The sequence below is a fragment of the Nomascus leucogenys genome, chromosome 16, assembly GCF_006542625.1.
Source record: "Nomascus leucogenys isolate Asia chromosome 16, Asia_NLE_v1, whole genome shotgun sequence".
In the NCBI taxonomy this organism is placed as follows: domain Eukaryota; kingdom Metazoa; phylum Chordata; class Mammalia; order Primates; family Hylobatidae; genus Nomascus; species Nomascus leucogenys.
In genome coordinates, this window is record NC_044396.1 from 70,870,276 (window position 1) to 70,886,022 (window position 15,747).

Sequence of the window (15,747 nt, forward strand, 5' to 3'; positions counted from 1 at the left end):
TCTTCCTGAAGCCTCCATTCCTTTTTTTTGAAAGGACAGTTAAGGTTTCATCTCAGCTAGCTTTGTCCCTCTCCTTGCCTTCCATTTTTAATGTTGAGCAATGTTAAAGAATTTTCCATTTTAAGGATAAGCATCTTTTCTCACATATTAAATGCTAGCAGACGATGGTAGTGGGTGAAGATGGTGGGTGAGTTGAATTAGCTGTTCTCTAATGCCTTTTCTAGCTCTATCATTGTATTACCCTTTGGTTTCATAGTTTGATTACCCAGTGCACTTGGAAAAAAGTCTTGCTCTAATCCTCTTCATACTTCTTGTTCCACCTTGTTTTATTTGTGAAACCCCTCTTTATAGCAGAACTCTTTACCAACCTCCCCTCTTCAGATTCACCAACACCTTCCATTCCTTCTGTAAAATCACCTGATGTCCCAACTTGTCAGTTATGCTTTTCCTCTAGCAAGCCAGCTTATGTTTGATCCTACCAGTGGAGTTGCATGCTTAACAAAAGTCAGTTCTGAATCTGTTTATGCTAGTTGTAACTATAATTAGGAAATTCAATTATTACGTAAACCAACAAACATGAGTGTGAAAAAGAATTATTTTTCTGTGAAAAGTAAATGGAATGTTTTGGAATGACTTGAAAAAAATGAAGCCTTTCCCTTACCCTCAAAATAAAACACACAAACAACCTACTGCAGAATTTGGAATAGGTGAGATAACTGTTAAAACAGGGAAAACATCTGGAAGGATCATTTAATCAATTAGTTTCATAAATATCTTTAAGTTCCAAAGCTGAATGGATGGGTAATACTTACAGAAAAGGGTTTTGTAAGAAAGGCAGCATGAGACTTAGCAAACACTGTCTCTAAGAAGGGGTTTAGTTATATCTCAAAATACAGAGGAATGGATGTTTACTTAAATGTAAGTCAATAAAATATTTAAGATATATGTATATAATTTTTATTAAATGCTCTAATTTTGCAATTAATTATTCAGCTGTTGGTCAGAAATATACAAATTTCTAATAATTCTCCATATTTAAGAAGTAGGAAAGTATCATAATGGTATATGCAAGAAGAAAAGTATTTTGAACATAGAATTTTATTTTGTCTATTTCAATTTTATTTTATTTTTATTGAGACGGGGTCTCACTATGTTGCCCAGGCTGGTCTTGAACTCTGGGCTCAAGTGATCTGCCTGCTTCAGCCTTCCAAAGTGCTGGGATTACAGGTGTGAGCCACCACGCCTGACCTGTTTTGTCTATTTCATTCAAGCATACATGTATTAAAGCAACTCTGTGCCAGACAGTGGAAGAATAAACAATATGTATATTTTAGTTTATACCTACTTAGAATGTTTAATCATTGTTATCATTACGTCTCTACCAACTATAAAAATGAGTCAGGGTAATTAACTTGTTTCACATCATAGTAATTGGTGCAGGCAGAATTCAAACTTAGAGCATGTGCCAGATAAAATGAATTTTTTGGTCAACTCCTTTAACATTTACCAAATGCTTTCCCTTACACTATTCCCTTCATGCATAGTCCAAAAGTAAGCCCTAAAGTGCTTAGTTTTCATTCAGTCTCGAGGACATAGAGTTAGAAGATCACCAATGTTAGGAGATCAATCACAGCCTTCCTGAAGTTCAGATAAACTGACCTTGACTTTTCTTTGTGCTAAGACTAGCTCTTGTCCAAAGCTACTGAGTTGAAAATTTCTCAGATCACAATTGATTTGACTAGAGAATTCTACTGGTGTATGCACCTTCCTAAAAAAACAAAAGAATACACTTGGTCCAGCAAGTTTATTTTTACATTATGCAATGCAGCCAATCCCATACTACTGGACCTGCTTTCTGTATGCAGAACCATGAGTGACACAGTGGGTTTCCATTTATGGAAATTCATTAAAAGAAGCCCACACAAAGTCTGAAATAACCACTTGGTTTGGGAGTTCCTTTTGTGATCCCTCGTCATGATCTTTGCCACAAAGAACTATTTGAGGACTACCCAGAGTTAGCTAAACTTCTGGTCAGTTTGAAAACCATGTCAGTTTACAGTTTGTCTTAGCCAAGAAAGGAAACATCCAGGATATATACTATGGTGAATTTACTAAAGATCCCTTGTAGTATAAGTTATGAAAGTTATCAAAAACTGTCTTCCTGTGAATGTCAGTTTATTTGATTTTTTGTAGTCTTATATTACACCTCCTCTCCCCTTTTCCTCCATTCCTCAAATAATTCATTTATTCATTCAACAAGCACTTATTGAAACAATTGCTATGTTCTGAGAATATGGCTAAGTGGAGTTGAATAAGTTAATGTAAGCATGCATCCAAAAACCCATTCTGATGTAAAATACTCACAAATCACTGCAAAGCAATTGGAAGCATGAAAGGGGAGAAAGAAGAGCAAGAAAAGACTCAACAGAGAAACAGGTTGGAAATTGTGAGGGGCACTGGTAATGAAGAAGGAGAGAAAGGAATAGGTATGACATGCTGGCTGGTTGCATTGGGAGGGAGTGGTGCTAAGAAGCAATTGAAGAGCACGTCCATAAATTCTAGCCAGTAGGTATGTGGTGTTGCTATTAATTACTGACAGCAGGAAGAGCCAACAATTCTGGAGAAAGAGAATGAATTTGGTTTGGAACATCTATTGGCCTTCTATATGAGACTCAAGTGATGATGTCTGGTAGACAATGAAAAGTATGTATTGAGAACTCAGGACAGAAAAGCAGCTGAAGACACAGCTTTCATGGTTATGAGCAAATAAACTGCTCTAGAAGCAGAGAGACTGGAGTAACATTACCCAAGGAAATTGTATACAAGCCAAAAAGGACAGAAGTGTTAACCCTTGAGACTTATAAACATTTGGTGAGGTAGGATGAAAAAGCGAAGGATTTAAAAAAAAAGATAGCACAGAGAATTTTAAAAAGGGTGCTAAATGTATATACACTATGGAATACTATGCAGCCATAAAAAGGATAAGTTCATGTCCTTTGCAGGGACATGGATGAAGCTGGAAACCATCATTCTCAGCAAACTATCACAAGGACAGAAAACCAAACACCGCATGTTCTCACTCATAGGTGGGAACTGAACAATGAGATCACTTGGATGCAGGGCGGGGAACATCACACACTGGGGCCTGTTGGGGGATACGGGGCTGAGGGAGGGATAGCATTAGGAGAAATACCTAATGAAAATGATGAGTTGATGGGTGCAGCAAACCAACATGGCACATGTATACCTATGTATCAAACCTGCACATTGTGCACATGCACCCTAGAACTTAAAGTATTCTTTTTGAAAAAGTGTGCTAAGTGGGTAAGTTCTGAAAAGTGTACAGCGTGGCAATTTGATCAATAAATAAAAGCACTTTCAGCTGGGAAACCTGCATTTAGAATATGCATACCACAATTCCAAATTGAGCTCCACCACTACTTAGTAACCACGATCTCACCTCTACAATGAGAATAAGCCTTATTTGTACCTACCTCAATACGATTATTATACTTCAAATCAATGAAGGGACACAAACTTGGTAAGAAATAAGGGTCAGACCATCATGAGACTTATTACACATACTAATTACAAAGGAGGTAGGAAGTAGAAGACATTCCAAATCAGGCTCATTTCTAGAGACATTTTGAAGGTTCTTGTTCTGCATGAAGTAATACACCTAAATTGTGCCATAAGTTCATTATCTACCCTGTTCTTGTTTCCAGAAGAAAAGCACCTTGGACTTATTGATAAAATTAGTTTCAGTATCTTCCCAATTGGCATCATTTTCTTGGTGTAGAACAAATGATTCAAGGCAGTTCCATGACTTTGTTTAGAAAACTCAGCTAGAAAATAATTTGTCTCCATATTTCTTAAATGCTTAGCATGGTGTCTTACACATGGCACACATGGCAAATATTCAATATATCTAACTTTTCAAATCAATAGACATATTGATTATGTATCATTAGGATCATTGGAATTATACAGATACAAATAAATATTCACCATGTAAAGGATACATTTGCAAGGACAAGCACAAAGCCTGCAGTTTTCTCATTTGTAAAATGATAGTGATGACAGAAGTTGCCTAAAGGAAGAGATTTTTTAAAGCATCTTTCATCTCACATAGTGTTTTGTATGTACTGTTCCATTTGTTCTTAACTTCCATTTTAAAGGTGAATGTGTGAAAAGATCAGACAATTCATGGGAGAGGTTTATCTACTGCTGCCAGTTCCCCGAGTCTACCACTGCTTAATAGTTTTCACAATAGCCAGTTTGGCCGAGGATTATGTCTCTAGGTAAGGCAGGAAGGGCAAATGAATTAAATCTGTTCATCTATACAGACCTGATTTGCTTCCAGCCGCTTTCCTAGGCGAACAGGGGAAAAGAAGCACAAACAATTATGATTTATTAGATGAGTCACTGGGCCAAATTCCACACAATTTTGCTTCCCTTGAGGCTGAAGAATTGTATTCAGGTAAAATTTAACTTTCAGTGTAATTTTTGTTCCCTTCAGAAGCTTCCTTTAATTGTCGGAAGGCTTTTAAATTAATGAGCAATACCTTGTTTCTGTTTGGAATCAATCATAAATGTTAGGTTGAATTTGCTTATGATGTTTTTTGCTTCTTCAGGGGAATTTTATAGACAATTAATATTTGACAGATTAACAAATGAAGGCAAAAAAATCCAAAAAAAAAAAAAAAACAAAACAACAAAATCTCTGAGAAAAGAGAACTTAAAAGAAATGCTTAAAATTTTCCGAAGAAGATATACAGAAATCGCACATATTTTGATTCACAGATCTTAGTGTTTCTTCCTTTGCGCTTCTGTTAATCATCAAATTTGAGAATTAGCATCAAGTTTGAAAGCCAATTCAACAGCAGGGATGGCTGAATTTTTCACTGTAATTATCTCATTCAGGCCCACCTGACAAGCACAAGGGTCGCACCACTACCTCAGAGTCTTCCAGCTACAATCCCTGGCATTCTGGCCCAGAACTGGAAAGATATTTTTGTATGTCGATATTTTTGAACATCAGTTTTTTTATTATACTTTAAGTTCTAGGGTACATGTGCACAACATGCAAGTTTGTTACATATGTATACATGTGCCATGTTGGTGTGCTGCACCTGTTAACTCGTCATTTACATTAGGTATATCTCCTAATGCTATCCCTTCCCCCTCCCCCCACCCCATGACAGGCCCCCGGTGTGTGATGTCCCTCACCCTGTGTCAAAGTTTGAACATCAATTTTTAAATTCCATTTTATTTCTACAGTTGCTTTTCTTTGAAGGTAATGCATTGCTCACATTACCTTAGGAATCCTTTTGGTTATTAATGACCTGTATTGAAGCCCAATCAATATATGACAATGGACAGCTGATGAAAGTTAGATACAAAAAGCCATGCGGTGATGAAATGGAACAGAAACTAGAAGAAATGGACTAAAACAGAATTCAAGCTAAACATGTAGATATTGACTGCATGTCTATGATGTGTGAAACATCATATTGGAAGCCCTGGGTGATATGGCAAATAATAATAGCTTAGTATACTATATTATTATATAGTGGGCTCTATACTCAGCCCTTTGTTTACATGCTATTATCATCCATCCCCTGCAACCATCTTTAATGAGATATGATTATCCCCATTTTACATATAAAGAAACCGAATCTCAAAGAAGTTGAGTGACTTTTCAAAGGTGTCAGAGCTAGCACACATTCAAGCTGGGATTTAAATCCTATCCTGTCTGAACCTAAGCCTTTAACAACTGACTTTTCCCTCTGGGAGCTTGCAGTTATGAAGAAGATAGACACATAAATGATCAACTACAACACAAAATTCAATATGATTTACTATCTATCCATCTACCTACCTACCTACCTATTTGACCATCCGTCTGTCCACCCACCCACCTATTCATCCATCCATCCACCTATCATTCTGGTGAATAAATGCTTCTCCCTTCCTCTCTTGTCCTAAAATACAGTACTTTACACAACCTCTCTGGAAGGTAGTCCTATGAGATTGAGTAATCAGTTGTAATTTATACTAAGCAACAGCTTCTCAGTAATTTGCTCCCTTGAATTTGTTCTCCTTCCTTTTCTATGTTACTCATCATACACTTATTCCTGCATCCCCAGGATAGCACTTTCTAAAAGGTACTAAAACAGAAAGTTTTTTGTTTTATGTTCTGTTACCTAGGGAATCTGGGCTCATGTCCACTAAGGCAAGAGCATTTAAGTGCAAAAGAAAAGAATTATGGTAAACACCTGAAGGTGAAGGAGGAGCTGAAAAAAGGATGAGAAGTATACTGAAATCACTTCACCCAAGGATTTGACCCTCATGAGCCCCATCCTGGGCATTCTTAACCCCTGTGGAAAACTCTGGGTTCAGGGTATCCAGAGTGTTTCCTCTGATTAATGGGTATTTTTCACTGGACTCAGCTAATAGATATATACTAGTATAGAGCAGAAAAATTTCCCAGCTGGGTAACATTAGGGAAAGTTACCTAACTTCTCTGAACCTCAATTTCCTTATCTCTGAGATAGAGATACTAATCTCTGCATCATAAGCTTTTTGTGAAAATTAAGTGACATATGGTATGTAAGGTCCAACTACAGTACCTATTCTAAAAATGATTAGCGTCTTTCTATTTTTTGGCTTCCTCCTTTTGGTTTGGCTTAAATGGGTAAAAGTTGTAGATGAAGATAACTGAACTTCTACAAAGGAAGGGTCAACTGGAAGCAATGAAAAGCATGATCCCTGTTTGGTTACTGTCACATAATAGGGTGTTTGATTTGGAGTCTACTGTTAAGTGTCTGTTGACATTCCCACTTTGCAGCCCAGCTAACCCTTTATGTAATATACATTTTGAATTTTCAAATTTTCAGCAGCAGAAGACAGAAGAGATCCTTCTTCATGAATCCTTCTAACAGTAGCTTTGATGAAGAAGGATTTGGAGAATCTAAAATCACAGATTTAGTCTTTTGGGGTTTGTAAATGTTCTTTGCAGTTGCTTACCCTCAATGATCAGATATAACTGGGATTTGGCTACTGAATAAGTCAAGGCTGGTTGGGTCTTATGTCATGCCAATAAACAACTTCAACCATCTCACTGGCTTAAAAACAACAAAGGTTTATTTCTCAGACATAGTAAAGTCCCTAGTTGGTCTGCTGAAGACTCTTACCATTGTCCTCTGTCCAGGACATAGGATGACATAGCAACCAATACCTGAAATATTGCTGATTTGCTGTCAAGGAGGAAAAGGGAAAAAACAAACAACTTTGGTAGGGCTGTATACATCAACTATTAAGTGCTCTAATTTGGAAGTGACTTACATCATTTTAACTCATGAGTTACTGGCCAGAACTATTCACATTCTCCCCGACCCCATCCTCACCAGGAGGCTAGGATACACAATCCCACCAAGCCTCTGGAAGGCAGACGAACTGGGAACAACTGGCAAAGAGCACTAACAAGTACATCATCCTCATAAACATTGCTCATGCTTTCTATTGGCATTTATTTTAGCACAATCTAGTTTTTTTTTTTTTTTTTACATTTTTTACTGGATATTAAAAGAAGAGACAGGAAACAGAGCGTGGGTGCAGAGGTCTCTGTCTATCAGCCTGGTGTATTATTCAAGTGTAGTTGTTAATGGTCATGCCAACCTACCCATTATCATGCTTATTCTGCCTGAAGGTTTGACATTTATTCCAAAGAATGGTGTGCAGTTGTCAAGTACTTCCTTGTGAATACAAATTCAAAGAAAATTCCACTCAATGCATCTAAGGAGACTGCAAGTGACCATAATTATATCTCTTCAGTAAGTCCTGAGGGGATGTCTTGAACCTGGCTTTTAACTAAATGGGATATGAAAAATACGCACATTCATAACTTCTATGCATACTGGCTAAAGACAAGAAAAATGTGTCTCAGAATGGGAAGATCTTTTTTGGCTTAAAAGAATAATTTTTGACTCTAAAATATATAAGTCATACTACCTAAAGTTAGGTAACATTTCAAAAGCTGCTTCATCTTGTGGTCTCACTGATTTAAATAGAATTTCTTATACATGAACCAACGGGGCAGAATAAACTTTGACAAAGGCAACAAAATAGAATATTTTAAAACATTCCTATAATGTTTTTTATAGACAAGTCTGATATTTGCATGTTTTGAGCAGGAAATAATGCACAATCGTATGTGTGTGTCTGTGTGTTTAATTCAGATGGCAAAATCTTTAAACTACATCAGACCTTCGACATATGACCTATTCTAACCTCTATTTTAGAGATGCTGGAAATAAGACACATAGAAGTGGTGTCACCCATTGGAGCTCAGAGACTAAATAGAACTGAGAACTTTGGAACCTGGCTTTTAACTAAATGAAATATGAAAAATACACACATTCATAACGTCTATGCATGTTGGCTAAAGGCAAGAAGAATGTGTCTCAGAATGAGAAACTCTTGCCTCTCACCATTGCCATTGCAAAAGTATTGTCACCATGACCCACAACTGAATTGTTAAATTACATTTTTTGGTGATGGTGGTGGTGAAATTGATGCAAATTGATGGTCAGGAGAATTTTTTAAGGAATAGAGTGCTGATATTCATATTTCTAAGAATAAAAGAAATCATTTTTTTGGAACAAGAAAGTAGTATTACATGGCAAGAGAACTGAGGTTTCTGGATCAAAGACCAGAGAAGAGAATTGGATTTACTAAAGGCAGCCACAAAGCATAGATGAGTCACTGTCTTGTCTTGAATCTAAATTCATCTTGACACCTATTTTCCTATTTTATTGGTGATTATTGAAGAGGCTGTTATAGAAAAGGTCCAGTCTGAATTGGAGTAAAAAATCTTAAAGCTATCCATTTTATTTTTAAAGATGATGGCTTCAAGGAAATTAAATATTTTAATAGGTATTAAGACTATAGATCTAGAGAGGTGAATTTTTTAAAAAATCACAACAATAAAGTGGTAAATCAAAGCCATTATCAGCACATTACTTTTTTTGGAAGGGCTTTAGAAATGACATTTCATTTCCTCTTGCATCCTCTATCCATTTACGGTGTGGCTGATTCAGGTGCTTCTGAGAAATTGGGGTGAAAAAAACTCAAGCACCTTGGAAATTATGCCAACTTGTAGCTGGAAGGAATCATTTTAGTGTGTCTGTAGACTGTCCTAGCCTCGGAACATTCATTTAGAGAGGCCAGGTAAATGTGAGAGAGAGTGGGTACCACTCAGTTTCTTAGCTAATGTGTTGTAACACTATTCTTATCCCTTACAACTGTCTAAAAGGATTCTTTTTTTAGACTTTCTATGCTAGTTACCCCAAAATATTCTGTGGTAGTGAGTTCCAAAAACTAATTACATGTCACATAAAAACACCGTCCTTGTATCTATTTCAAGTTGGCCATACCTCACTCTTTCTTCTCGCATAGATAGTTTACGGATGTTCCTAGGATTTCCGATTCACTAGTTCCTGCTATTGTGGGTTGCTAAGTTTTATTTTGATTTTTGTTTTCTTTTCTAAACATGGCTGCTACTGCTGTTCATATTTGCATTTTGTTTACCAGACTATCGATATCAGAACTGTGCTCTGGGGGCGGCTTCACACTCTTCTCTCTTGGCATGTGAAGTCATCCTTCTCTATGGCTCCAAAAATCTTCTCTAAGCTGTTGAGACACATTTTTTTTTTTAAATCTCCAGCCTAGGCTTCTCCTGCATTCTGAAATATTTTATATCTAAATGCCTACTTGACATCTCTACTGAGACATGTTACAAACATATAAAATTTATCAAACCAAAAATGAACACTTGATGTCCAAACCCACCATCATTTGTTCCCCACTCAGTAGCTGTGTATACCTGTATTCTCTACTCAGTAGATGGCACACAGCCCCAACTGGACGGGAAGGCCAGAAAACTGGTCCAGCCAGGCTTAGATCACACTCCAAATATCAATATATGAATCTGGTACATTTTTGTTACTTGCTTAAGAATGGGCTTTCGTGAAGGTATTGATATGAACCTTTACAGTAGGAATGTATAAATGTATTTAAAATATTGGTCAGGTGGGTAGGGTGTTATATGTATCTTTTCAAAGAGATCAAAGCCAACATTAGAAGTGAACTATCTGGCAGTAAGCTAAATTCTGTTGGAACATCCATGGAAATTGCCAGTAGACTATCCAACACCCTAGCAAATCTCTTTATAGCTCCTTTAACTCAGGAAACACACCTTATTGTCATGCACTATGGAGACCTTGGGGCTACAAAGGAACAAGATGAAAATCTGTGTTGCAAAGAGCCCATACCTTGCCACAGAGGTGGTGCTGTCCCTTAGGAGAAGTTCTAGGAATCTGCGGGGACATTTCTCTGGTCATAATGACTGTATGCTGCTGGACATCCTGAACAATAAAGAATAATCCCACATCCCACACACATTCATGTCCTATTGACCACTGATAGAAGAAATCTAAGTAAAAAAATCTATTATCTGAGTCTAGATCAGAACTCCATTTTATATACACACAAAGTGCTTTTTGCATAATTGTTATACATACTTAATTTTCAGGAATTTAACAAGATAAAATTTGATAGAAGATTATTAAAATTTGTTCTGTTTAAAACTCTAGCAACATTTGTTCACCATTTCAGAAAATCATAGCACCAAAGCCAATGCTGACCATGTTTTTGAGTCACCAATATTACACATGTTCCCCAGTCTTTATTCCTAGTGGTGTGTTTATGGCAATTTTACAAAAAGATGCCAGCACATCCCTACTTCTTTAAGTCTTCTAGTGAAGCCTATTTTATTATAAATTACTTTCTTTCTATTACTCCTTTATAGTATAGTTATGCCAGTATATTGATTTTTAAAAATTACATGTGTAGGTAAAATATATGCACTCTGAATTTCATTTCAGGAGAGCAAGGAGGTTGTTTCAAAGGATTTATTGTAAAAGTGCATGAAAGAAATCTGATATAATTGAGAACTACTGCCCTACAGGGTAAACCATACAAATATCCTGATAATTTTGGCATCTCTGCTCCATTGTAGCAACATAAGGAGCAGCTAGACAACATCAGTCAAGGCTTTAATGCAAACATAAATTTTTTTAAGATCACTGTTTCCCTTCAATATATTCCTCAGTCTTTTTTTTTTCGCTGCAAAGGAGAAACTCAGACTAAAGGAAATGCTATCAGTTAATGAGATGCTAGAGAAAATAATGCTTTTTACAAAAAGCTTTCACACAAAGGGAACATGCCAGCAGTAGGGGGCTGAGGGTTGCCAAGAGCAAAACCCAGCAGGCAAGTTAGTGGCTACGAGAGCAAAAATACCTGAGTGTGTGTTTAGTTCCTTTTGATCAGCACTGCCATAGCTCTCCTTCTAGAACTAACCGGATAAACCATCTGGTGCAGAACGCTCACTTCCCCAATCAATGGAATTTCACAGCTGTAGTTTCAGTTTACGAAGTAAAATTTGAAACTAGATTGAAATTAGAAATTGTGCTGGAGGTTGCTAGGTGACCCGGGCCAGGAACGTTGCTATGGACAGGGATCAGGACTGTTTTGGATTGAGGGTATGTCAGATTTTCCTAGAAACTTCAGCGTATTCATTCACTTAAAACAAACAAAAAACAAACAAACAACAACAAAAAACCACTAGGGGGAGGGAGAGGAAACCAAAATAACAATAAAACAACAAAAAGCCCCCAAAGGCATTATTCTACAGGAAAACAGACAGACCAGACATTTTTCCTGAGAAAAAAATAAATCTACCCCTCCCTGCCCACTTCTCCACCCCAACTCCTAGTATGTTAACATTAATTCAGAACTTAGCTTTGAGAAGTTCAATGGATGGTTCCGATACTACATGATGGGAAGTTTCAGCCATCAGTTAAAACCTAAGCCTGAGTGAAGCAGAGCAGGCCTCTGCTTAATTACATTAAGGAACATTCCAGAAAGTCTACATCTATGACATTAGTACTAATGACAACATCCCATCCCTACCTCCTTCTCTGCTTGCCTACCAGCATATCCTCTGTGCTCACAAAAAGAATCCAGAATTCTATTTTGCTACACAATCTTGCCTTCTCTCACTTCTTTGGTCTAAGATGCCTGATTTTAAATCTCCAACAATGAAATGTCATACCCCTCCTCCAGGATGACAGTAGATGGCCATCTCTCCCTCCTCTGAGTATCATCAGCACTTCGTTTACATAATTCGCTTGGCTCTAGATTGTCCTAAAGTTAGTTATCTGTGAACATCATGCTAGGAGCTAGTGTTGATATGAAGCAGAAACTTTATGTGGGCATCTTAGATATATGCATATCATTATTATCATTTTATAGAAGACAAAACTAAAACTCAAGAAGTAACTTGGCCACAGTCATTTCTCAGGTAAGTGGTGGTACTGGTATTTGATTTTTGGTCCACATAACACTGCACTAGTAACTTCCCTTATAAAGTGCTATAGGGCAGAATCTTTTACATTCCCAAGTCACCCAGTAGTTTCTTTTTTGCAACTCTATATACACAATTACTTCCCCAATATCTGCTTTCTCCATTAGACTGTGGGTCCATGGTGAAAGGAATAGTGGCCATCTTGCTTTTCACACTGTCCTGATGCCTAGTGCTAGTGGAATGCCCATTATAAAGAAATAAATATCTGTGGTGCTTCTAATTCCTACAATGGCACCTTGGTTTTACAAAAGGGCATCTGGACTCTGTGTAAATACAAAGTGTCCATTTGCAATCATTTCCAAAATAAAGTAAGTCTCAGAAGCTAAAGAAAGGGGAAGGAAAATTCTTCCTATATAAAGTATTTACTGTGTTCAAGACACATACAAAGTCTTCTCTTCTGATAATGCTGTATTGTCTAAAATTAGTATTATCTACACGTTTGTCTATCTTCCTGTACAGATCGCATATACAAAATATTTTACTATTTATCATTTATAGATACTTCTAAGTAGAAACGTATATTATTTAGTGGAAATCCTGAAATTTAACTAATTGCTAGTATGTTTATTATTAATTAAATCTTTGACAAAATAAAAAGGGCTAGGAAGAATAAAAATGTCCCCATATTAACAGCAGGGTTATTTATACTAGCCCAAAACTAGGATGATTAAATCAATTGTGGTGTGTCCATACAATGGAATACCATACAGCAATGAAAATGGACAAATTATTATATATCCTACAGTAGAGATGAATCTCATAACAGAACTTTGAGTGAAAGAAGTCAAATGCAAAAAGTTGAATGAATTCCATTTATAGAAAGTTCAAATACAAGCAAAATTCATCTATGGTGTTCAGATCAGAATACTGATTGTTCTGGCCATGGACATAGTAGTGATGGGAGGTCCTGAGGTGCCGATAATATATTTCTTGATCCGTGTGCTAGCTCACAAGTGCTCACTTAGAAAAACTGCATTAGGCACTTATGACTTGCACAATTCTCTATGTGTTATATTTTAATAAAGGTTCACTTTTTTAAAGCTCTCCATAGTATCTCTAGCAATGAAGTTATACACACACACACATACACACATACATACATACATATATATTTTAACATTTAACATACTTATGGGTAGATTCCTATCCAACTTACCTGTTCTTTCGTGTCTTTACTATTTATTTACTTATTTATGTTTCTGTATCCTAGGAACTAAGTGGAAGACTACCTAGCCTTCTATTCATTATTTGTGGGTTGGAGGTTGAAATTCAGACATTTACTCAAACACATCCAAAACACATATGTGGCTTAAATATGGCTTTTCCTAGCCTTGCATAAATGTCTGATTCATATCTTGATGTACTCTACACTCTAGTGACAGAGAGAAAATAAGTCATTGGTCATAGAAAAACCTACATGCAAATCTTATTAAGTTGATCAAAACCTAAGCTTTGAAAAAAAAAAAAAAAAACTAAGTCACAGAGATTCCTTTCTTTTCCAAATGACATTTTAAAAACAACTTTTAGCCCTATTTAGTGAACTTCAATTATTTAGATATGTTTTAGAACATAACATACTGCCAATATTCTCCACAGTATATTGAAGTTGAGAAGTGAAATAATTTTAACAATAAAATTTTATTAAAACATTAAATTGGACAGTTAAGAAGTGTAAGTGTGTGTGAGAGATCTTTTCTCCTAATTATTCAAAATTTCCCATAATATTTGCATTAGAAAAATCTATCATGTCATATTCAGTGTATCCAAATTATATTCTAATTATAATGGTTTTAAGAAGACTAACGTCTTCTTCCAACTTACTCTGAATCTAAGGGACCACTTCTTTGCCACTAATAATAAAAGTTCAAGTTCATTAAGCAAAGATAGTATGGACTACATGAGGGCGTTAATATTCTGGGATGAAGACAGAAGGTTAATGACTAAAACTCTCAAACAAAAAGTTTCTCTCTCTCTCTGTCTCTCTCCCTCTCTCCCTCTCCCTCTCCCTCTCTCTCGCTGTCTGTCTCTCTCTCGCTGTCTTCCATAAAGTCAGCAGGAACTTTGCAGCGTAAAAGGACACCCTAGGGGAAGCATGGCATAACTTGAAAGCGGTTTCCTGCTCCAGCCTAACCCCAAGCCTCTCCTGGGAGGGAGCGAGTGGAGCCTTCTCCCCGCTGGTCCACTGGGAGGTCGGGAGACCAGGTGGCAGCAGCCTCTCCAGGCGCCGGGCACCCGTCGGCTGGCCCAGGGACTTACCACGAGCGCGCAGCACAGCAACTTGTTCATTGTGGTCCCCGGAAACCTCAGGCGTTTGGAGGCGGCGGCTGGGCGAGCGCTCCGGTGCGTCTCCGCAGCCCGTGCGCTCATCACGTTATATATAGCGTCTCGGCAACAGGAAGTATCGCCTGCCTTTGATCAGTCATTTTTCTATCCTGGACCAAACTTTGCACCTTTCTTTTTTAGGAAGCTTGGGCGGGAGCGGTCGGGGGGGGTGTGCAGAAAGCTCCAGGGTTAACGCTTTCAGGGCTGGGGTGGAAAGGATCCCCCAGGGAGGTGGGGCGTGAGGGGTGGGGCGGTGGTGTCTGGCCCCTGGGAGAGCAGGGGAAAAAAAAAGCCACCGGGCTGAGGAACAAGGCTGCTGCTGTCTCCGCGGGGCTCTGAGGTTTCCCGGCCCCTTCCCGCCAGCGGCCAGCCTCCTGGCAGCCCGGACCAGCGGTGGGAGGGCTGGGCACACGCTGGGCAGCTGCTGTGCTTGTGCCTCCTCCACCCTGAGAGTCCGATTCAGCCAAGATCCGGACGCAGCTGGAGTGTGTCCCAGACCTTTGTCCTCTCGCTGGGCGAAAGCTGTGAGTTTCCGCCGTACCCGGCTGCCTGACCCCTTCACTTCGGGTTCTGAAACCTCAAATTACAGGGCCCCTCTTTATGCATGGCATTGTCTGAGCCCTGTTCGGGGAGTCCGCAATCATTCATCTTCAAGTTTACATAAGCCATGTAGTAGGAATTTTTCTAACTCATGTCTGGCCCTAAAGCCCGTGCTATTCCGCATTCACTCCTTGTTATCTGGGGTGGTTAGAGCCAGAGAGAATCTGCAGAATGAAAATTGGACTGCCTGGGGCAGGGATAACATTGCGGAGCACTATTTCCTTCACCAACACCATCATCATCAAAGGGCTATTGGTATCGGAGCTTCCTACGCGTTGAACTTCTGGAGTTGCCTCCTCGAGGTCTTTCCACTAGCCTCATGCTATTGACAGAAGTTT

The 15,747-nt window shown here is 38.1% G+C and overlaps 1 protein-coding gene across 1 annotated transcript in view; it reads right to left on the reverse strand.

Annotated features, from left to right (window-relative positions):
- TNFRSF11B (TNF receptor superfamily member 11b) overlaps window positions 1-15,157 on the reverse strand; it is a 28,927-nt gene extending 13,770 nt beyond the window's left edge. Inside the window, exon 1 of the mRNA XM_003256154.1 lies at window positions 14,744-15,157. Coding sequence (XP_003256202.1) covers window positions 14,744-14,854 — 111 coding nt within the window. The 5' untranslated portion in view covers window positions 14,855-15,157. The remainder of the gene's footprint in view (window positions 1-14,743) is intronic.
- Between the last annotated feature and the right edge of the window lie 590 nt (window positions 15,158-15,747).